The 24938-nt window shown below is 37.9% G+C and overlaps 1 protein-coding gene across 1 annotated transcript in view; it reads left to right on the plus strand.

The window, feature by feature from the left end:
• The window catches only part of LOC144439731 (uncharacterized), a 28359-nt gene that overhangs the window by 234 nt on the left and 3187 nt on the right, over nucleotides 1–24938 (plus strand). The window contains exons 2-4 of the mRNA XM_078128968.1: nucleotides 13–249; nucleotides 1448–1499; nucleotides 16429–16725. Of these exons, the coding sequence (XP_077985094.1) occupies nucleotides 139–249; nucleotides 1448–1499; nucleotides 16429–16725 (460 nt within the window). The 5' untranslated portion in view covers nucleotides 13–138. The remainder of the gene's footprint in view (nucleotides 1–12; nucleotides 250–1447; nucleotides 1500–16428; nucleotides 16726–24938) is intronic.

Genomic DNA, 24938 nt, shown 5'->3' on the forward strand with positions numbered 1-24938 from the left:
GGTATATATTAGGTTGACGTAATCGTTAACACGACTACAACCGATTGTGATTTAACCAATGGTGTGGTATCGAATGCCATATATCGCGCTGCTGGTAAATCACTCCAAGTAGAAATCTATCAAAAGAAACGGCCAACCATGAAAGAGGGTGATGTGATAGTTACTGGTGGAGGAAACTTACGTTGCACATATGTATTTCACCTGTGTATTCTTGGTTCATCCTGGGACGGGGGTGCCAAGGTCAAACCGGTAAGTTACTAATTTCACCTACTTCATGCATGTCCCAATGTACACGTCTACTGCTGTTCTATTGTTATTTACTTTACAATTGTATTGTAACCCTAAAAACGTCAATATCTCTATAAATGTAACAATAATTGCTATTACAGCTTCTGCGCAAGGTCATTCAAACGTGCCTGAGTAAAGCAAGCAAGTCTGGCATGACGTCCATTGCAATACCTGCCCTTGGTACTGGTGGACTGAACTATCCAAGAGATGTCGTAGCCAAGATCTTGTATGAGGAAGCAATCACATTCAGCAGTAAGAACCCAAGAAGTTCTCTGAATGAGATGAGAGTCGTTGTTTACGATATGGATCAAGTTACTTGTAGTGTAAGTGTAGGCTATTATGGGATATTTTTGATATATAGGTATGTACACATGAAAAGAGCAACGGTCGTAATGAACAAATTTACCACAAATAGTCGTAACAGAACCTTCCAATTTGCACCGGTGAGTGTAGTATAGACCTACCTGGAATTCGTCTTTTCATTATCAACTCCAATATCAAGATTATCTTATTAACGTCTGAATTCAACCCATCGCTAAAGGTTAATTTGCAAACTCAAACTCACTGTTTTTCATTGTGATCACGTTTATTTATTTTTGTATTAAAAAAATCTTAATTAATTTAGCTCTCACGCCTATGTCATGAATTCGTTATTACTGTGTTTGGGTTCAGACATGACACTGTTTATACATGTCGCCAAACACCTAGTTAGAGAAATGTATATGTGCATGGGTGTCAAGACAATAGGTACACTAATATCGTATGTCTGGAGATGTCATTCAAGTTAAAGTTTAGTATCCCTTCTTTCTTCTCCATGACGCTTATAATTATGCATGACCTATTGCTATCTTAAAAGCACACTTTATATGCGTGACTTATTGTAATTTAATTATTGTAACGACCATAGCGTCGTCGAGATTCAGCACTTGGCTTTTGACCGTCGAACTGTGAGCATCTGGACTTTCCAGCTGGCTCTGGCCTTGGGTTGAGGCCCAAGGTCGAACTCAGGGCTTTGGTAAATAAAGTCTGTGGTTCCAGTTAACCAACATACATCGTCTCGTATGCAGTTTATCATTTTACTACAAGTGATCTTGAAAGATTTGATACCTATTTCATCAATTCGTGTTGATATGGCTTTTTACGCCCTTCTGTCTTACAGGCGTTTGAAAACGAGATGATGAAGATTAAGAGAACATTGGCAGGGATGGCAGGTTTGTAATCCGAGATGGGTTCATACAGAGAGAGAGAGAGAGAGAGAGAGAGAGAGAGAGAGAGAGAGAGAGAGAGAGAGAGAGAGAGAGAGAGAGAGAGAGAGAGAGAGAGAGAGAGAGAGAGAGAGAGAGAGAGAGAGAGAGAGACAGACAGACAGACAGACAGACAGACAGACAGACAGACAGAGAGAGACAGAGACAGAGACAGACAGAAAGACAGAGAGACAGAGAGACACACAGAGAGAGAGAGACACAGAGAGACACAGAGAGAGAGAGAGAGAGAGAGAGAGAGAGAGAGAGAGAGAGAGAGAGAGAGAGAGAGAGAGAGAGAGAGAGAGAGAGAGAGAGAGAGAGAGAGAGAGAGAGAGAGAGAGAGAGAGAGAGAGAGGGGGGGAGGGAGAGAGATAATGTTTTACCATACTCGGTGTTTATAAACTGTAAATGTACTTGCATGTCCCGTGACTCGAGTATTCACACAGCTGTGTTGTACGCAACACTAAATGTTTTTTTTCTCCACCTTACCTTTCAAAGTTTGACTAAAAATATTCCAAGACATTGTGCCATGTACGTATTTGTCAAAAAAACCAAAACATTCCGAGCCAATAATTATATCGCAAACGCATGCTACTGAGCTACGTGTTGACGACTGTTTACTGTGGCCTGTTATAATATGCGTTCATATAGTCCGATCACATGTCGTAGTATCGCGGCGCAAATATCCAGTGTTAGGTTCTGATCATGATTATCGCTAACATGCTCGATTGTCACATAAAATAAGTGTACTTGAGTGCCGTTTATCTTTTTTCACTGTTTGATTTTATTCTTGATGAACCTTTTCGATGTCTGAGCGTATCATTATTACAAGCAACTTCGAGAATTTGCATTGAGTAGTTTGAATCAAACGTATAGAGAACGTCCGTGTGACCATAGACCCTGCACACAGTGTAACAAGGTCAATGTGGCTACAAGATCATCAACACATAACAAGATGGACATTTGGTAATTTTGTGAGTCTCCCAAAAGACTACCGACCAAAACTATGACATACAAATAAAAATATTTTTGTCCAAGTTTGAATAGTGTTGAGCATGCCGACCCCATGAATACTAGAAAAAAATAAATTATGATTACGATTGGTGTATATGAGTACGCGAGTGTGCATACCGAGTTATAATTACACAGTCTGATCGATTAAACTGTTGCATGTTCGTACACTCCGGGCTGTCACAAATACAACCATTTCTGGAGTTATATATAGAAATGCCTCTGATCCGAACGTTGTTGTATCAGTGGTGGACAATGAAAACTGGCTTTGAGGGTGCCGAAAAAGTCTACTTCTTGTCACCGTTATCAAACTGACAAACGTTGATACAAAAACAACACCGTGTCCCAAGGGCCTCTGACGTAGGTTCAAGCATAGACAATGTATATGGTTCAAGCGACTCTCTTATCAGTTTGTTTATGTCTGTGAAAGTTAGTCATGTTGTAACATAAAATCGAATTCGATCGAAAAATCATATTTGGTGTCCATCTAGCCTTGGTTCAATATTAAAGCCACTCTATTGTCAATTATCATTAAGATTATATTAATAATGGTACAAAGCTAAGTATTACACGTAATTAATAAATTTGCAGTCGATTGGATCATGACATATCACCCCTGACATAAAATGGTGTGGTCAAACGAAAAGTTTTAGTGCCTATTTCTGGTGATGAAAGAGCATCCTGTCAGAACCAACAGGTACCATAGACACTACAATACGCCACGTCGAAAGACCGTCGATTGACACCTTTCTAAGTGGTATTGATCCGGTTCTTCTGAAATACTCAGATGACTTCTTTCGTTTAGCTTTCAAAACCGAGTCCACAATGAAGTATACACCCAGTCAGCACCGTGCATAGTGTAGTTGCCAAAATTCAAACTCCACGAGCACATCTGTAGGGATTATTCAGTGAAGACTTGAATGTCGGTTTCTATGTCCTGCTGTAAGGTCATGTTCGGTGGCGATTTTCAGCTCAAAACTCGACATATAATCCATACACTGTAAGTTTATTTTAGGACCAGGAAGACTATATAAGTTTACACTTGACTTTTATATTACTCAATAGATAATTTTGTCCATTGTGGGAAAGTGTGTTTATATTTCAATGCACAGGAAATCTACAATATGTGGGGACCACTTGTTTATCATCTCATTACACCTACGACATGTATAATTGATCGACCAATTATCACCACCGGCCTGCGTGTTCTATACAAACATTTTAGTACATGTTCCATATGTGTTGGCGGTCGACATTCAATCGAACATGACACTACGGGTAGATACATGGGGAAACAAATATAAAATACAATTGTCCATAATATTGTAATTCATAAAAATAGAGAATCCTACCCATGATACATACGCCCCAAAGATTCATAAACGACGAAATATGTGGCTAGGTCGGCTGTTTTAAACGGTCCGTACTTCACATCTCAACAGAAACGGCAACAGATATGTAATCTAATCTAATCTCAAGATACAGACGTAGACACGTCGAGAAACTTTCTGGTTATCGAGAGATTCAACAAGTTGTATCTCATTTTCCGGTCGAAAGCAACAAATATTCGAGATAGCGTCATTTTATGAAAGCAAAAGCTACCTCGTGTTGTATTTCGAGTGAAAATTAGCGTTTATTCACTTTCGTTGTAAACTGTAAAATATGTCACATATTGGCGTCCTGCTGTCTCCACAAAAAAAAAAATCGCAAACCATAATTTCCCGAGTCAGCAAAGGACAATGCACGGCGGCATTTTTTAGCCTTTTTGATTGGGAGCTTAGTTACATATAGCTGACAGGTCAACCGACCGCCCTGAAGATCCAAGTCAAAATAACCAGCTCTGAACCAGAACTATACGTCTGCAGATACTGCCTGTGCTTATCATATCTCTGACAAGTTCACAGGCATGTAGTTGGTTCGGCACATGTCAACCAGCACGCGATCACAATATCTTTCTCCGTAAAATCCGGTATAAAAAGTATTGGCCCCGCATGGATAGACGTGGGGCATAAAGAAACGACCGCTTCTTGAAAGTAAATGGGCGTCTAATGTGAATGGTTGGTATTGTCGAAAGAGATGTGAATCAGAGCGCGTCATCGAATCGATGGGTTCTCTATACGTTTTACGATACGACCGTACGTTGGTTATATATAGTACAACATTGTAATTTGCCATGCAACGTGTGCGAAATTATTGCATATCCCCAAAAGAGAAATGTCGTATACCGAAACAAGTTTCCTTTATTTACTATTCTAATTTGACAATTAGTACAACTCCAGGACTATCCCTGCACGTTATGTATCAGGGAAGTACACGGCTCAGTGTGAACACTATCAACAAATATCCTGTTGAAAAAAATAGTGTTTCCTTGAACATTACAATCAACTCTATAGGCCTACAATCGTAGTGACTTGTAGTAGTGTTCGCTATTCATGTTTTTGAAATATTTCGTTTCAGCACCGCTACTTTATGCATAGACATCGTAAATGTGAACTCAATGTTTCATGAAAGCAAACTTGCATGTACCGTTATGCTTGGGCATAGAGAGGTACTAATTACTAATCATGTTTACTTCAAGATAACGTTGATTGCTACACAAACTTTCGTGGATTTACGTACCCGTATTTGAACAAGTGTGATTGGCAGGCATTTTAATCCCAGGTTTGAAAAGTAACGGCTTTTCAGTAGTAACGAACAGATCCAGTTTGACCGTGTTTTGTACGAAATTGTCTCCACCATGTTTAAATATCACCTTTCTGTGACCATACCTGCATTCAACAGACATTCACAAGTCTACACATACCAAATTTATTACGAAAATCACCAGCTGATAATTGTTATCACGGCTTTTCGGAGAGATATCAAGACGTTGTTAACAGTCTGCATTCAAATTTGACAATAACCCCCGCGAAGTTATGGGGCCTTTTATACCCAACACTCCGCTTTAACTCATAGTGACATTAGTATAACACAGATGACATAACATGGTTAACTCATAATGACATTAGTATAACACAGATGACATAACATGGTTAACTCATAATGACATTAGTATAACACAGATGACATAACATGGTTAACTCATAATGACATTAGTATAACACAGATGACATAACATGGTTAAACATTATGATCAGGCTTTTTCATCTTGGTTTAATAGCTTTGACTCGGTTAAGGAAAAATGTCAAATATCTGCAGTATAAACACTAGGGTACACACTCTTAGTAGACGCCTTGTCTAGAAATACCAGTCTCAAGCATGTTTTTTTAATAATTTAGCTGCTGCGATGGTAGGCAATTATTCTTTGAAGATGGGCATTCTTTCATAGTCATAATTTATAGGTCTTTACAAGGATTCATTAAAACACAAAACTGATGAGCATATATCTCTCTGAAACGAAAGCAAGACTTAGTCAAGGGAAAACAGAAAACTCCTTGTATACAGTTTTCTTTTCATTCCGGCAAATCCACTGACTACTTATCAGTATCCAACTGTGATAAAATGGTAACATCTTAATTTACTTAAGTGTGTACTTCCACAAGTGAGGTAAACTTGGAGACTAACTCTGAAACAATACTAGTGATCTAATAACATCTGTGTGAATAATTTCATTAAAGGCAAATCATATCAGCTCTCATTACAGTTCTTTTCCCTAAAGCGAGTCAAAGCAATTACATAAACTATCGAGATCAGGGAACCTAATCACAAGGTTTTATGTTAAGATAGACACAATAAAGATAACACACAAACATGACTTACACTGTATGGGCCCTTTATTTAGTTAATGATATAAACTGTAACGGTATATATACTACTTTAACAGATTCTACCAATTTTCACTGGCTACTAACCATGGATTTTGTGTCAGCTTCAACATATTATACCTTGTGTAGTGGTGTACATTCCCACTGAGTGTGTAAGTGATGTTTGAGTGTTATCTTTATGGTGTCATGATCTCAACATGAAACCTTGTAATCAAGCTTACTGATCGTGATAGTTCATTTAATAGCTTTGACCCACTCTGGGGAAAAGAACTGTATAAGCCTAGAATATGACCTTTCTGACCAGTCAGTTTGTAAACAAATGGGAGTGCTGACTAATCACAGTAAATACAGTCACAACTATTATACTAAACTTACCCATGTACATTTGAGACCTAGCCTTATTAGAAATAAATGTTGTATGGCATTTATTTTTGAGATGTTAGCCAGTGACTATCACTACAAACATTTTATAAAGATTTATTACATCGTGAGAGTAGGACAAACTTGACTCATAATTGAAGTAACTGTATACTTTTACATTTACAATGCTATAAATAATTCGCAATGTCTGCTATATAGGTAAGTCCATCAGTTTATCATCATGATACAATGTACTGTCCGTTTGATTCCACTGACTTAAGTTTGTTTTTACACACTGTCACTGTACATTATTTTACCCACAACTCTCTGTGATTTGCATTCATGAACACTATCTCTTCCAAGTCAGACAAACCTAACCAGTCTATGGGGTTTCATTAAAACCTTTTTGTAGAATTGTAACAAGGAGTATCCATTTCCATCAATAGTAATTTCGTAAATTTTCGACAGTTCTAAAATAAGCGTACAAGCATACAAATAAGACAGAGTTGTAGGTTAAATTTGGTCCCAAGTACACTCATAATACCTATAATCACTCACTTAATGTCGCTATTAGTCATGTCAGAATAAAAGTGGTGAGTAAGTTGTTCATAAGCATGAATGTAGGCTGCTTTCTCGTGGTACAGCTCAAAACACGTCCCAATACAGAGAGTTACAAGCACTTTTTACATTGGTCTCTGTGACTGTTTATATTAGAAAGAATGTACTAACACACAAAACCAGGTAAGATACTGTGACTTCTGGTGTAAATTATGGTCTCTGTGACTGTTTATGTTAGAGTGAATATACTAACAAACAACACAGCTTGTATTGATAATTGAAGGGACCTGTTAATTTCCAATGACTTTCACCAACTAAGAGTACTCACATTCACCGAGCTAAGTATATATACCTTGATGCAAAAAACTCACATTTTCAAGAACTTATTCTTAAGCAGTAATATCTGTCATCATAACACAAAGCCAACCCACCTCACCCCCGTCATTGCACAACCTTTGACATTATCTTTCAAGTTGTGACTAACTTTGTATTCCTCACTTGATCTTTGACCACATTGGTGTGAAAGTCAGGGCGCGGAGTTAACAGTATTCCTGTGTCCACAAAATACCAATGCTTGTGAAGGGGTTATCGTAATTTGCAACAGTAGCCCACTCAGGCTACCACTGATTACGCGATGATTTAAAGGATGGAAGCTTTACAGACATACAAGTATTTTAATAACAAATATATTTACAACAGGGGAACTCTGTTTTCAGTTCAGGAATATGGAACCATTGTTCACCATCCTAGGGCTATGATTTTCTGAAATTGGTAGCCCACTAGGCCTACCAAAGAAAAGTGAATTTCTAGTCCTGATATTCCTAAGGTGGCAGGGTTAATTATTTATCAAAGATCTAGAGAAGGTTCAAAGTTTGTAATTGGGTACAGAACAGAATACGTTTGTTTATCTGGGAGGAGCATTTGATAAACCAGGTAGTTTATCAACACGTAAGCAGTTGTTCACATATATTGTTTACATGTAGGTCTTGCCTAATCCAAAAAGTATCTTGTGATCCCGTGTTATATTCTTATCCAAGTGACATTGAATCTGCTATGTTTTTTTCTAGTGCGTACGTAAAGCTAGACACCCAGTCTGGGTAAAACGTGTATTTCTACATAAAGCTCGCAAAAAATTATAACATGAGACAATTTTATTTTGAGGGACCCGGACCTGCTCCAACACCATCCAAACACTATTACACAGTGACAATGTACAGTTGCATTCTTGCGTCGGCATTTGGTTGATCATTACGTAAATTTGAAGAAACCACAATCATTAGATAGACGACAAAAATGTTATTCTGGGTTATATATTACATGTAGGTCATGTTTTGACAACATAATAAGGAAAACTTAAAAATTAAATTTCACAAGTCATGATCACAGATCTGGAGGGACTGTGATCAACAAAGTATCGCACGGCCCAGAGTGGACTAAGTTTTGCATTGGCATATTATGGTACACTATCTAGAGCTACGTGCGATCTCGCAAGTTTGGTAGAAATGTCATTGAGTTTACTTATTACTAAGGAAGGTAGCAGCCTAGAACGTATATATTTTGAGTTCATTGTGATGTAATTCTATTTCAATAACAATATATCATTTTCACGAACCGTTCACACATGTGAGCTCGCATTTTAGGCAAAATGTCTAGGGCTAATGGAATGTGTACAGACCCTTTTGTTTGCTTGTACTGTTTGGCATTTGGCATTTGGCACGTTGCTTCTTTGCATCGTTCAGTGTGCTATCTAATGTCGACACTTTGTGCAACTTGTAAGCCTAATTGACAACTGTTCCAAAGGTTCTAGCACAACTGAACGTATAAGGTTCATTAGTGTTATAGGTATGGCAAAGTGTCTGTCTGTCTGTCTGTCTGTCTGTCTGTCTGTCTGTCTGTCTCAGTGTTTTTTTGTTTGTGTGTGTGTGTGTGTGTGTGTGTGTGTGTGTGTGTGTGTGTGTGTGTGTGTGTGTAAACAACTTAGAGTCAACTGCTGGACCGATTGCTTTGATATTTGGTGGTCATGTTACTTTGGATGTTTAGTTTGGAATTGTTCAAATGAAAATGATCGCATCAGAGATGCACATTTTGTATGGTGGCACACAGATGACAGAGAGACAATACAGAGAGAGACGATACATTTGGGAAGAAATAATTGATGTTTTGAGAGCAAAGTATTTAATATAAGGATAAAACTCTTCTTTCATAGGACAATTTTTTTTTTTTTTTTTTTTGGGGGGGGGGGTTCAAAATAGAAATATTAAAGCAAAAAAAACAACAACAAATGTTGAGACAAAAATATCTTTTTACAGAGCAAAACATTTATTTGCATAACAAGATTTTTAATTCCTGAGGAAAGTTCCCTTTCGAGAATTAAAAGTTTGTTCTTGGAAAATGAAAGTTTCATACGAAATATTAAAAAGTTTACTCTTGAAAAATAAAGGTTTTGTTTCAAGGATTTTTTCTTTCATCACTATCTAAAATACAATGACCCCCCCATCCACAATTTTCATAAAAGCATGACCCCCCTACTTCCAATTTCAAAAACAGGGTGCCCCCCCCCCCCTTACAAATCCACCCACCAGGCTGAAGAAACTGACCGGTCCCTAAAGTCTTAACGAAAATGCCCCAGAGTTTTGATTAGTTGATTGTCATAATATACTGGAAGTCGTACAAAACTCAAAATAGGAACATTTGCACGAGTATGGTCAATTAAGGGACTACTAGTATTGTTATAAATTCTAACTTTGATCAAATTACTGTCGTGAACCATCGAATCAGCAAATTTTACAGAATTTAACTTTGGATTGTGAACGCCTCAGTAGTTTTTGGGTAAAATGTACCTTGAGGAGGCCACTGACAATTTCTCGCAATATGGTCTAAATCCCAATATGCATGTCCCTTTGTATTGCTCATAATGACATCTGTAACATAAGCGTAGTATCTTATATGGAAACTTCAAATTAATAATCCAAATTCATGCTTGTATGCATCATCAGAACCAAGTAAACCACTATATAAGATATTATTTAATGTGGAATTGACTTAAATGTATATTGCTACATGTATCATACACAAAATATTAAGAAAGCTCCTTAATTTTGAAAGAAAGTGTGCATTTTCTTAACATGCGAACCTCGTATGAGGATATATTGCCCATCACAAAAAAAAAGATTTTTAAACTCAACAAATATGGGTAGGTCTGGTCTGTTGAACAACTTTAGGTATATGTGGGTATTGAGGTATAGAGTATATAGGAGAATCATTGGTGTCCATCAACTGTTTATATTTCATCATCTTCTCCGAAAGTGACAGTCAGAATTCTTCGATATTTGGTGTGCATGTTCCTTGGGGAGAGGCTATTCAGATTTGTTAATCCCAAGTTGATCTGTGCCATTTTCAAGTTTTTTATGATTTTTTTTCAAAAAATGATATTTTCATCATCTCCTCAAATACCACTTGTCAGATTGCTTTGATATCTGGTGTGTTGATGTGCAGGGGGTAGCTTACTCAGATTTGTTAATTTCAAGTCAGCACATCTTCTTTTGTATATTTTATGATTTTTTTTTTGTAATTTAACAAAAAAATTAATATGTTAATGAGCATTGTGACCGACGCCATATTGGAAATCAGTCCATGAGACTGCCACTTTTCAAAAGACACTATTGATGTCAAAGAAGCAATGTAATATGTGCTATAGTCATAATTCTACGCATTGTGTGCCCAAATGACAAGTGTTTGTTTGAAACAGGGTTGTAAACTTCAAATCCAAATTTTGCACCCCTTCTACATAATCAGCCAGTCCGCAATACCCTCATTTGCATACAATCTATCCTCGAGGTCTCCAGACAGCGACACTTTGAATGGCATTTTAGATACTGAAAACGCCTAAACTTCAACTGACATCTCTTCTTTCATGCCAGCAAAATAAATTTTGGCATTACATTTAGGAATACCGATTTTCCGACGAATTCGGATGCATACTTGAGGCCCTGAAATTTCGACCCGGTTTTTCGCTTATTTTCCTCAATACAGCCTGGAAAGTTTACACATTTCATAAAAAGGTGAACTTTTATGTGTTTTAAATAACCATGGCAAGTAAATTTAGTAGGACCATTGTGTAACGGTCCGGACCATTAGAAAATGACTGATTGGATCGAAAGTTGAAACTGGCCTTGTTCGACCGAGCGATTTTCCACAGCCAGTTAATGTGAGAGTTCTTGGTACTCACTAAATTCACACTTCAGACCCACTATAAAAGTTTGATGTTTTCAGATAACATGTAACTTGTGATTAATTCTATAATGTAGTGTAATTTGGAGTGACAGTGAACTAGAATGAAGACAACTTACGTAAGCAAGGCAAGGTATGCCTCGGCCATAAAGGCGTGCAGGTGAAGTTAAGAGCAGTACGTCAAGTGAATCGACCAAACTCTGTTTATTGGCCGACAGTTTAAATGTATACACAGATAACTAGTGTTGGTTATCTGTGATGTATCGACATGAGCATGTCTTGCCATTTCCAAAATGAAAATATTTGGCAAGTAAAAATAATTAAAATAATTACAACTTTAATTTGGCTTCAGACTTTGCATTATGTTTTGCGTATCTTTCCCCATTTTACATGAAAATCCGAATGTTCTCTCTAGTCATGTCAGTGATCATACTGGGGCTGCTTTGAGTACGAGCGAGGTGAAGCATGTTGAGGTATTTTGTTGAGAATTATAATTATTGTGAAATGTCAAGTACAAGGTTTAATACAATGGAATGATAAAAAAAAAATTGGCTGAGTCTGCTGACAGGCGACACTCTGTAAATTTAAATATTAAACGATGTTATGTCTACTACAAGTTGAATGTTGTTGACAATTAAGCTTATGGACAGTGTTTTTGGTTAATTTGTTAGAAAATTGAAATTCGAATTGCCTCAAAATTATTTTAGTTCCCTAGTTTATTTCATTCATTATTAAAATCTTCCAGGTTAAAGCTGTAAGACACTGGAATTATTTATAGCCAACCTCAAAAATTTTGTGTGTGCACGTGCGTGCGCATTTCCCAGTCATTATTTTTCTGAGATTTTGTGTAATTTTCATAACAGTAATTTTTTTTTATAAAATGGCGACTATGGTATAAAAGTAAAATATTTTACCAACTTTCTGTGTAAAATGTGTTTAATAGTGAGACATCATATGAAACCACTAACCACTTTATTACATCGCTACCAAAATAAAAACTGAGTTATTCTGACCGATAGGTCGCTTGTTTTATTTTTCTTCCGGCCTCAGTGCATAACTCAAACAATGTGATACATATATACTTCATTCAAGTGTCTACTCCTATATTATCTGATGTAAGCTATCTTTTGAGATGGTGACCTTTGACCACTGTTTGGGGCAGGTCCACGTTAAATGGGTATGCATGCTTGATATTTTCACCGAAATGGAGGCGTTTTTCGTCGGCCATCTAGGTGCGTGGAATCGTAAAAAAGGGAATAACATTTAGTGCATCCAAGTTCACATGTGTTACTAATCTGAGCATACACAGATTAACCAAACACAAGCCGTCTATGCACACATGGTAAATCCCAATAAAGAAGTATATTGTGTGTATTCCTTTATCACCAAATGTCAGCACACATGCTACGGTAAATAACTGTTACAGTATTCACAAATTAGGGCAAACAGTGTACGTGCAGTGTATGGATTAAGTGTCCTTGAAGGTATAACCTCCTGAATTTCGAAAATAAGGGGGTGTTCATGCAGTGAACTTCTCCCAGATTCATAAATATGTTTTTCCTTGAAATAATCCGTAAAAAGGGATACATTTAAAATTTTGCTAACAAGCATGTGTATCCACCGATCAAGGGACTGCAGCAGCCAGGCGTTGACCTTGACTTTCAGAACTAAGTATCAAAATTAAACAAATTGATGAGTTCCACTGACACATTGTCATGTTAAAATGTTGAAAATGTCTTTCAAAAATTATGTTTACAAGTAATTATATTGAAGGGAAGTAGTATACGTAAGCATTACTTATGTGCACGTGTAATGTCTACTGATAAAAAAACTACATTACTGCATAACTAATAAAACACTTCAAAACATGACTCTATTCATGTGTTTAACCTCTTGTAATATTGGCAAATTTCATTTGAATGTTTTCGCCTGTCTATCAGCTTGTTTGTTAATTATTTGTTTGTTTGTGATGTTACAAGATGGCGCCATATTATATGACGACAATTCATGCTGTGCTCTCACCTTTTTTGTCGTTTTTATCCTAGTACTCTTGCTGATGTTTCTACCTTCTTCGTCTATGACAAGAACAGAATAGATGAGCTTAAACTTCAACCTAGCCGTCATTCTTGCAACTTTCCGTTTTGTGCCCCACCAAACAATGAGAACCATAATACATCCCCTCTTCCTAGCATTCACCTCGCAAACTTGCAATCTATCAACAACAAACCGGATGAGCTATTTTGTCCTATCCCGACGCAGTGTCAATAATTGCCGGTGACTCCAATCACACAAACCTCAAGGATAGGAGGTGTTACCGAAGTTCCATCAATACGTCACTTGTGTAACTCGGGACCAGAAGATTCATATTTGTTGTTATTCAACCATCAAAGGCGCATACCGTTTTCTGCCTCATCCTCACTATGGTAAATCAGACCACTCCTCAACATTTATTGTACCTGCATATAAACAACAATTGAAGTCTGCAAAACCAACAACAAGATCTGTTCAGTGCTGGTCTGGCGATTCAGTTATGTCTCTTCAAGGCTGCCTGGAATCCACTGATTGGTCAGTATTCAAGCACATCCTCAGATCTCAACGAACATACGTCTGCATAGCTTCGTTCATCCCAAATATATTCATACGTATCTATCCCAATCAGAAACCATGGTTCAATATCAATATTCACGTTGAACTTAAGGCAAAGTCCAATGCATTCAAGGCAAATAATGTCGCTGCTTATAAGAAGCCAAATATGAACTGAACAAAGCAATTCGATCTTCTAAATGACAATATCGGGAAAAACTGGAAAATCATCTCAAAGATAATGACTCGCCATGGTTATGGAAAGGACTGGAAGCAGTTACATTGTATAAAAGCAAATGTAATGCAATAGTTGATACCGATACAAGTCTTCCTGATCATTTAACTGACTCCTATGCTCGTTTTGACAAGGTGAACTTAGATCCCCCCGTATGCCTCGATAATGACTATCCTCGTGTGTGTGTTTTGTGAGTGTAAATGTACGCAAAGCAGCATGTCCGGACAATATCCTATCTCGAGCCCTTTGTCACTGGGCTGAACAGCTGTCGAGTGCATTTGCGGATATATTTAATATCTCACTTTCAGTGTGTTGTGTTATCCCGTTTCAAGAAGTCTACAATAATTCCCGTACCGAAGAAATTTTCTGTCAAGTGGTTGAATGACTATAGGCCGGTTGCACTTAAATTTCATCATGAAACGCTTCGAACGCATAGTCCTACACCATATTAAGTCTATATTACCAAAGTCTATAGCCCATATCAGTTTACATACCGTACCAATCGCTCTGTAGAAGATGCTGTATCAGTTGCACTTCATTCATTATTAACTCATCTAGATAAACGTAATTCATATGCTCGAATGCTCTTTGTCGATTTCAGCTCTGCGTGTAACACTAACATTTTATCCAAGTTAGTCATAAAACTTTCTGACCTTGGAATTAGCCATTCCATGTGTAGGTTGATCTTACGTTTTCTCTATGATAGGCCACAGATTGTTAAAATTAATAGCAATGTATCTTCTACATTAGTTCTTAATACAGGAGCTCCTCAGGGTTGTGTCCTAAGTCCTTTACTGTACTCCCTTTTCACCTATGACTGTACTCCCTTGTATGATGAAACGTACTTGTAAAGTTTGGAGATGACACTACATGTACAGCAAAAGGTTTAATTACTGATAACGACGAGTCTGCGTATACGAGTGAAATTGCAAATTTGGCAAACTGGTGTTGTGTCAACAATCTTGAACTGAATGTGAACAAAACCAAAGAAGTAATCATCGATTTTAGGGAGGGCAATATGACCCATGCTCCGATTAACATCAATGATAGAACAGTTGAAATTGTTTCAATATTTAAGTTTCTTGGCATTCAACTTTCAAATCGTTTGTCTAAGTCTCGGGTACATTACGGTCTGTGATTGTGTATAAAAACAATGATATGGTTAAAACGTAAGATAGCATTTCCTACACACTATGAAATTAACACCAGTCCTTCACTACATAATATTCTTTTGAATGCTAGTGAATTTTTTTTCTGTATGCAAAATGTGGTGATGACGTCATCATTTAAATGTCAAAAACTGCACGTTTGGGAACTATCAAAATCGGGAGGACAAAGACTCCAGAAATCGCCGAATATAATACATTATTTTCGATTGTTGTGCTACAATATCTAGGTAGAAAGAAATTTCTAAATTAATCAATTTTTAGTAAATCTGGTGTTGAAGTTACCAGTGTTATGCAAATATAGCTAAAAAATAAAGATAATTAGTCATACAATGAAAAATGATTAATTTAGAAATGTACCCGAGTTGGCAAACTAATACTGATTACCTGCTAAAGAGGGCACAACAATGTCTATATTTTCTGAGGCATTTCAAGAAAATTGGCATGAGTAATTCCATTCTAGTCAACTTTTATCACAGTGTTATAGAGAGTATTTTAACATATGCTATCACAGTCTGGTTCAATAATATATCCAAGGATGAATTGAATACACTTGAGCGGGTTGTGCGGACAGCACAAAGAATCATCGGCACAGTATTGCCATCATTACGTTCCATTTATAAGTCACGTACTATGCACACAAGCAAAAGCCGTTATTCAGGATTCTAGCCACCCAGCACATGATATCTTTAAACTGTTACCCTCTAGTAGGCGGTATAGGACCATCAGAACAATAACAGAACATTTTAGGAAGAGTTTTTATCCATCTTCGATCCGTATTTTAAACCGAATATATATATATAGACATCCACCGCCTGTCTCATTATACTTTGTCTTAATATTGTGTTTTATTGTTTGTTGTGTCATTCTTTTATATTCTTAATTTTATTCCCGTTCTTTTATAAGCTCGTGTGAAAAATCAATTTCCAATGCTTTGTTAGCATATGGCAAATAAAGTTATCATTATTATCATTATTATTATTATTTAGATGACGTTACAGATGAAAATGAATACTTAAAACATCAACTGTCTGGGCGTGATATGATTATTGAAAACCTACAAAAGGTTTTGAAGCAATCAGAGAAAGACAAAGAAGCACTTTTCTACCAAATACGTGCCAAAAAGAGGGAGAACGAAGAAAAGGATGATGCACTGTCAAGTTCAATTCAAGAAGCCAGTTGTCTGGAAGAAAAGAAAAAGGAAATGCAAGAATATGTTCAAAAACTTGAAAAGGATAAGGACAGTTTACAGAACGTAAAGGAAGGATTGGAAGTGGGTATAAAAGGTAAGAGAAAGTGAATTGTATTGCTGAGAGAGAGACAGGGACAGACAGACAGAGGAGTAAACGAAATCGATTACACATTTAGTAACTATAGTAGTAACTGTTAGCTTACAATAAAGTTCAATTAACTACTATGTGCAGACCAATTGTTACATCATGACTGTCCTGTGCACATGTACACATAGGAAAGTGCATGCCCCAGTTGCGCATGCGTAGAAGTCTGTATCATCAATGATTAACTCGACGATGACAATGAAACAGTGTTCAGAGTTCAATGTTAACAATCTCCAATCTCTTATGTTTGAACTAGGTATTGTTTATCCAGTAACAAGGATTACACAGAATATATTTAGGGTAAATAATGGGTCTCTATTGAACAACAGTTCCAACTAGTGAAAAAGTATATATTAGTAAAACACAATTTAGATATCTATTCAACAGTCCATATTTATAATTAAATCTATGATCACCAGTTTTAGTGTTCAACAGTCCATGTCTTCTGGTAGATCATTATAGTCTACAGTCCATGTTCCTAAATCAGATTTTAGTATATGTTGACAATACCATCCTCAAACGCTTTCATTAGCATAAGGGGTGAAGCCCCTCTTTGAGTTAGACAGTCTGCTAAGTCTGCTTTTAGACCACACGAAATCTTTTACACGCTTGTTCTCAGTCAGTTATTTAATACCGCTGATCTCAATTCTCAAACGCTTATTGCTAACTACTTTAGCGGACTTTACTGCATCATCATGTAATGATTTACAGTCTGTTATGCAGACAGGAGTTATACAATCAGAACTTCGGTTATTTGTGAGTTCTGCATATAAAGTTGTTGTGAATATCCCCGCGTCAATCCCATCTGCCATTGCTAGTGTCTCTCCAGCCAGAGTACTCCAAACAACTCTACGTATTTTCCTGAAATGCCAACAGATAGGAGAGTTTTTCCATGTTTTTCCCACAAGTAAAATCAGATATCCCCATTGGTTTCCTCCATCTTGGAGGTTATCTAGTGAAACATCACTGTATACAATTAGCGATAGGTCTCCATTAGAATCTTTAGTGTTACTCTATCTGATTTCAACCTTTTGATTACTTTGTTGGCATATAGGATATTGGCAACTGTTCCATCGTTGTAGCTAGATTACATGCATCAAATAGAACATCAGGTCTGCTTTGATGAACAATCCACAATATCTGTCCCACTTTGGATCGCAATAGTTCTTTTCCATTCTGGATGAGTTGTGATTCTTTTCATAGCTCTGAATCGGTTTAACTGGATACCGTAGAGGTTGTCAGCATAATTATCCTGATTGAGTTGTATTTGAACTTTGTCACTGGTCAGTCCAATGTCAATATATTGGAATGCACATCTGTCTTATTTTCCATTACAGAATTTCAAACGTGTATTCTCTATCACCTTTGTTTCGAATTCGGTGGTTCCCCCAAATAAAGTCATCAACATAGCTGGCCAAATATCCCATTATTTCTCGGTTGTTGTCTATCCAATAAAATGCAGACGGAATAACTTTTGAAACTTTAGCCCCAGTTTCGATCATGACTGAGTTTACCTTATAGTACCAGTGGAGTGAAACATCCCCCAGTCCATACACATATTTTTGAAGATGCCAAAAATTCCCAAGGCACTTGTCTTTCTGTCCTTGTAGGAAGGCAGTTTTGATATCTATGGACTGTGGTTTCCATTCTCCTTGTGCCACTATTGGCAAGAATTAGCCGCAATGATTCCTTCCTACAAGTTGGTGAATCTTTCGCGATCTTTGTTAACCTCTTCAAAGACTCTGGTAACTAATCTTGCTTTTCGCTTTATGTCTTCAGGGGTGGTTTTTAGAGTGTTTACCCATCTTGTCGAGATACATCTCTGCCCATCATCTTGTACTTCTACATATACCTTATTTAGTTTCCAACTGTTCAGTTCTGATAATTTTGCATTTGTTATAGAAATGTCATCTACAACCATGATATTTTCGTCTTGATTTTCAAATGAGTGGTGCTTTCAGTTATTTCGAGATCAGTAAGTTGATGTAGACCAACCGATTGTTGTTCACCACTCACCTGAGCAGGTCCAGTATACCCAACATTGTACCAGTTGTTGTTGTTTCCTGTTACTTTACCGGCTCTACTGAGTACTTTAGCTGACAGTTTACAGTCATTATCCTTGTGTATGTATGTTATAACATTGCCAGGTTTCACTTTGGAAATATCAGTACTATTCCTGATGGCAGTTGTTCTAGCTTCTGGACTGGAACTCTCTTTGTTATTATCAGGTGTATAATCTCCATCACTGTCTGTATTATATCTGCTTGATTTACAGCCAGCTTTCACTTTCATTGTCTGTTTGTTTAGTCATACCTTTAGTCGTGTTGCTACTACGATTGTCAATGTCATGATAGTTGGTTTGCTAATTTCGTTAAGTCGGCTAGGATGACACATACTACTATTCCACCATGTCATACAAGAACTACAGCCCCTTCTTGTCCTATCACTGTTGCTGGTCCTCTCCATGCAGGATTGTCGGAATGCTTGTGATATATACTCTGTCGCCTGTCAGACATTCACCTGGTGTTTGACGGGTCTATTTTCTGAGTGCTCTTCTTATTCTTTCCGCACATTCAGTCTCTGTGAATGCTTTCCTAGCAGCATACATGGAATTAATATGGTTACTAACCACTTGACTTGTTGTACCCTCAAAGGCTGGTGGTTTGTCTACCAAGGCAGATGGCACACTAGGATTTCTTCCATACACCAGCTGGTACGCGCTGTAACCATGAATTTACAGAAACTGTTCTTTGCAATTAAAGCCTAGTTGAGTGCTGTCTCCCAGTAACAGTTTATGTCTGCTTTAACTTTCCTCATAATGCTTGTGAGTGTCCGATTATGGTCTTAATTACCTCAGTGTTCGTTGTTCCTGCACTCAACAACAGTTTCTTAAGTCGAAGATGCATGTCCAAATTAACACTGCAGTTTGGTCAATATCTTATTTTGATCTTCTTTGCTTGTCTCTTCAGAGATGATTTCATTCTCTTCATCACGTATGTCAAGTTGAGTGTCATTGTTACTTCTGTCATGGATATTTAGACTGTACTGACCACTGGATGTAACGTTCAAATCACCAAGTTGGTTGAACATCTCTGCCCTGTCATTAGCCCGATCTAAGACTGTCCCTGCCTGTTTTAGTGAGGTTTTACTTAGCAGTAAGGGAAGGTCCAAGTCCACCACTTCTGTGTCAATGTTGCAGGAAGTGTCACCTATTTTTGCTGGCAGATTCCCATTCACTATGGACTTCACTTGGGCCAGTCTTCAAATCTAAATCCCTATCAATCGGTGTTGTACAAACCTGGGACTTTTGTTTACTATCTAAATTGTAACGATAGTTATCAAAACATTTTGTACCACATATTGTACGGGTTGTAATGATATGTGCTAGTTGAAAAACGCCCCCAACCTTATTGTATCACTTCCGCTTCCTCTTTTGTTCAAGTTAATAAACCACGAATTGAGTTGCATGTAAACTTGATCATGTGTGTCTTCGATGCAGAATATCAACACAAAGCATTACATGGTGCCAGCGGTAAAGTATGCTGACGCTGTCTAAAGACATTTGAACTTTGAAAGTTTCCTTTTGTGCAGATAATTCGTGTGTTGAACGAATTTCCGCTGAGATTTCTGCATCGGAGGACACCACGATCAAGCTGCTCTACTAGACTACCGGACCAGACTGAATCGTTGGTTTGACATAAAGAAAATTAAAGTTGAAGAGCAACACGACTATATCATCTTCCAAGCAGGAGAAAAGGGAGAACAACTGTCAAAAACATGGACATTGACTGATGATGACCGGAAAAACCATGCTAATGTGTGGGACAGATTTAAACAGTCAGTTGGACGTGCTGATCATTTTAGAGTAAATAGACTGAACTTAACTGCATACAAATAGAACGATGAAGAAAGTATAGACGAATTATATACACGTTGCAGAACATTAGCACTGAAGTGTAAGTTTAAAGATCTGGATGATCGCCTGATTGACCAGTTAATTATGGGTACACGATCGAGTGAACGACTTCCGCAAAGAGTTATTATTACTGAAGGAGGATGAAACATTGACAACAGATGAGGCATTGACAAAATGTAGAGCCCAAGAAGCATCATAAGTCCACATGAAAGCATTTGGAAGTGCAGGTACATCGACTACCAGGGTAGATGCTATTCACATGAAACGTGATACCAAGAAGACTAACAGTGTAACTAACTGTAAGTTTTGTGCAAAGGACCACTCATATGGGAAATGTCCAGCATATCACAGCAAATGTGATACTTGTGGCAAAATTGGACACTGGAAAGCCCGATGTGAGTCCCTGAATGACGAACATAAGCCCGCAAACGGTGGCAAGAAGCAATTTGTGTCTAGACAAGTGTCTAGTAGAGAGAAGAAGAGTGGACGTGGTAACCAGGATGACAGAAACCAGAAAACTGTACATACACTAGATATTGAGTCTGATGATGACTATGAACAGTTATCCTTCGATGCTGTCTTGATAAGAGAGGAGACTGTGATGATAGTGACATCATGGTTGATGTTGACGCACAGATCCCTGGCTACAGTCAAGTGGCCAAGATGAAATGTAAAGTGGACACTGGCACACAGGGAAATGTTCTACCTGTGAGAACATTTAAGAACATGTTTCTGTCGCTAATCAGTTCTACAGGACTAGTCCACGGTAATGTTCTACAGAAACGCCCACATGTGAAACTAATTTGCCTACAATGGAAGAGAAATCAACCTACATGGATCTGTTAACCTGAAGTTACGATATGCTAGCAGAACAAAACTGTGGCATGAGATAGAATTCTTTGTCGCTGATACACCAGGATCAATAATTATTGGGAAGCACGCAAGTCAACTGGTAATCACAGTTAACACTGTAGCAGAGATGACACTACGTGTATCAAACTCAGATGCATTGGACAACACCTCAACGCTTGTGGATATGTACTCTGATAGATTTACATGTATTGGTAAATATCCAGGGAAATTTCACATTGATGTAAAGCCAGACGTGGCACCAGTTGTAAGCCCTCCAAGGAAATATCCAATTCATCTGAAGGATGAAATCCAGGCTGAACTTGACAAAATGATGAAGATGGGTGTCATTGAACCCATACCAGAAAACGAGAGCACCGAATGGTTGAACTCACTTGCTTTCAGCAGAAAAGAGTTGGGTGGTTTACGTATATGTCTTGATCCACGTAACCTGAACACTGCAATTAAGCGAACATACCACAGAGCACCGACAGTTGAGGAGATTACCCATAAACTCGCAGGTGCCAAAGTCTTCAGTAAGTTAGATGCCTGACATGGGTACTGGGTACTTAGTACCCCAAGCTCGAGATTTAGATTTCGTCACTTACCATTTGGTCTTAGAGTCTCACAAGATATATTTCAAGAGAAAATGGATCTGATATTGGCTGGCTGCAAGGGCACTTTGAGTATTGCCGATGACATTATCGTTTATGGAGAAAACGAAACTGACCATGATCACTACCTACACAAACTCATGATACATGCTCATCAATATGGGCTAGTGTTTAACCCTGACAAGTGCAAAATCAAGACCAAAGAGGTTAGAATATTTGGTATGGTCTATACCACAGAGGGAGAACGCCCAGATGACAAGAAGGTGAAGGAGATTGTTTACCTGCCAAGCCCTACGAATGTCAAGGAGCTACAACAATTTCTCGGTATAGTACAGTATTAAGCGCCATTTAACCCAAACCTCTCAAACAAAACCTCAATGTTACGAGACCTGATTAAGAAAGATGTTAGTTGGATCTGGACACAAAATCATGAGAAGGTCTTTCAAGAGATCAAGAAACTGATATGTAGCGCTGTTACACTCAACTACTTTAACCCTCAGCGAGAGACAAATATACAGGTCGACGCAAGTAAAAAAGGACTGGGTGCTGTATTAATCCAAGTTAACCCCAATGGACATGAAGATGTGATTGTATTTGCATCAAAAGCTCTTACTCCTACAGAGGAATGATATGCTAACATAGAGAGAGAAATGCTCGCAGTGTTTTTTGGAGCTGAACGCTTTCACACATATGTCTACAGATGCAAGTTTGTGGTCGAATCGGATCATAAACCCCTTGAAGCTATAAAGCTCAAGAATCTGAGCCAGGCTCCACCACACTTACAAAGGATGTCGCTACGAATACAACAGTACGACATGAAGATCAAATACAGACCTGGTAGAGAACTGTTACTCGCTGATGCACTATCTCACTTCAACCCAAAACCAGCCAAAATGCTTAAGTTGGAGAAGACTATTCACAGTGTGAAGTGGTCAGACGTAAAAATGGACTGACTGCATTGTCACACAGAAGACGACCCAGAACTTCAAATGTTGAAGGACATGGTCACCTAAGGGATGGCCAGAAAGAGTACAAGACGTACCGAAAATCATAAGACAGTACTGGAGTATGAAAGACTTCATCTCTGTCGAAGATGGAATTCTGTTGAAAGGAGAACGCATCATACTCCCAAGATGTCTCCAGAATGAGATATTATCAAAGCTGCATATGAGTCACCAAGGTATTGAAAAGACGTGACTCGGAGCCAGGACATGTGTCTACTGGAGAGGAATAGACAGTGACATTGAACGTTTGATTGGCAAATGTGATGCTTGCCTTGAGTGCACAAGAAAAGAACAGAAACAAAGCATGATACCACATGACATGTCAAGTGCACCATGGCAGAACTATATTTGGAGAAGATGGAATTCTAGAGCGTATGTTTACCGATGGTGGACCATGTTATTCAAGCAAAGAGTTCAAAGAAGTCAGTGAAAGTTGGGGATTCAGACACATTATGTCTTCGCCTCACTACACGTAGTCAAATGGATTCATTGAAAGAGCTGTACAGACCGTGAAAGCTACAATCAAGAAAGCCAAGCATGCAGGAATTGGTCCAGAACTTGCATTACTGTGTGTTAGAGCTACTCCATCAGATGGAAGAATTGGTAGTCCAACAGACATATTATACAACAGACGGGTTACAACAAACTTACCTGTTAGAGTAAAGACAGACAAAGAAACGACAACTTCGCTTCGTAAACGCCAGGAAGTGCAAAAACACTACTATGACAGATCAGCTCGAGACCGCCCTGATTTGCAGGTTGGACAAACCGTTGGTCTGCAAAACCCACAATCTCTAAAATGGACAACAGCCAAGATCACAAAGAAATGTCCTGAACCAAGATCATACATTGTCCAAAAACCAACTGGAACAAAACTCAGAAGAAATCAGAAGTTTTTCAAGGACCTGAGCATGAGAGACATTGATACACAGAGTACTAGTGAGAACAAACTATCAAGCGATCAGCTTAACCAACCTGTCATTGATCATACAGGTACAGACACTAAGAATGAAACAGAGAACAATAACAATAATAACACCAAACAGAGTAACGAGAAGAGATCGTCCTCGGGTAGATTAATCAAGCCGCCCGTGTGGAAAAAAGACTATGTATAGAACATGTTAAAAGTACACAAATGTTATACAGACTATTTAGAACGTGTTTACTCAAAACAGTAAAATAATAAACTCTTATAGGTAGTATCTATCACAACACATCCTAATGCTTCAGCCATCAAAACTTATCTTCTTTTGCCAATAAAGTCAGGGCAAATTTCCCCCAAATTTTCTGCATTGATTGGCTTCGTTCTAGACTGTTCAAAGTATCCGGGTTGCTTGCATTAAAAGGTACGTATATCAAAATACATATCGATAAGCTTCGGTCCATATATGATTTTTAGATTTCGAGAAACCAAGTGAACTTGACAGCCATGGAAATTCACTTCATTGTGGCATGCATCGAGAAATTCTTGAACTTATTGTTACATAAGAGTGTTGTCGTAAACGAGTTGTATAGAATCAAAGTATAGACCGGCTTCATGCTACCACAATGTTAACGTTTTGATGTATACTAGCGATGTGACTAGGGTTTGAATTGAATTTATTATTGGCTATGGAAACGAGTGTACATATCCCGGGTATGTAGGGGATCGAGAAGTCGAGTCAAGCTTTTCTTTATTGAAAACCACAACTTCAAGTACTCATAATGATGGATTTATTGTTTATGCTTGATTTATTGTTATTGAATTTGGGTAAATATTGCGTGTATTTATTTATATTT

Source organism: Glandiceps talaboti, chromosome 9 (assembly GCF_964340395.1).
Source record: "Glandiceps talaboti chromosome 9, keGlaTala1.1, whole genome shotgun sequence".
NCBI lineage: Eukaryota > Metazoa > Hemichordata > Enteropneusta > Spengelidae > Glandiceps > Glandiceps talaboti.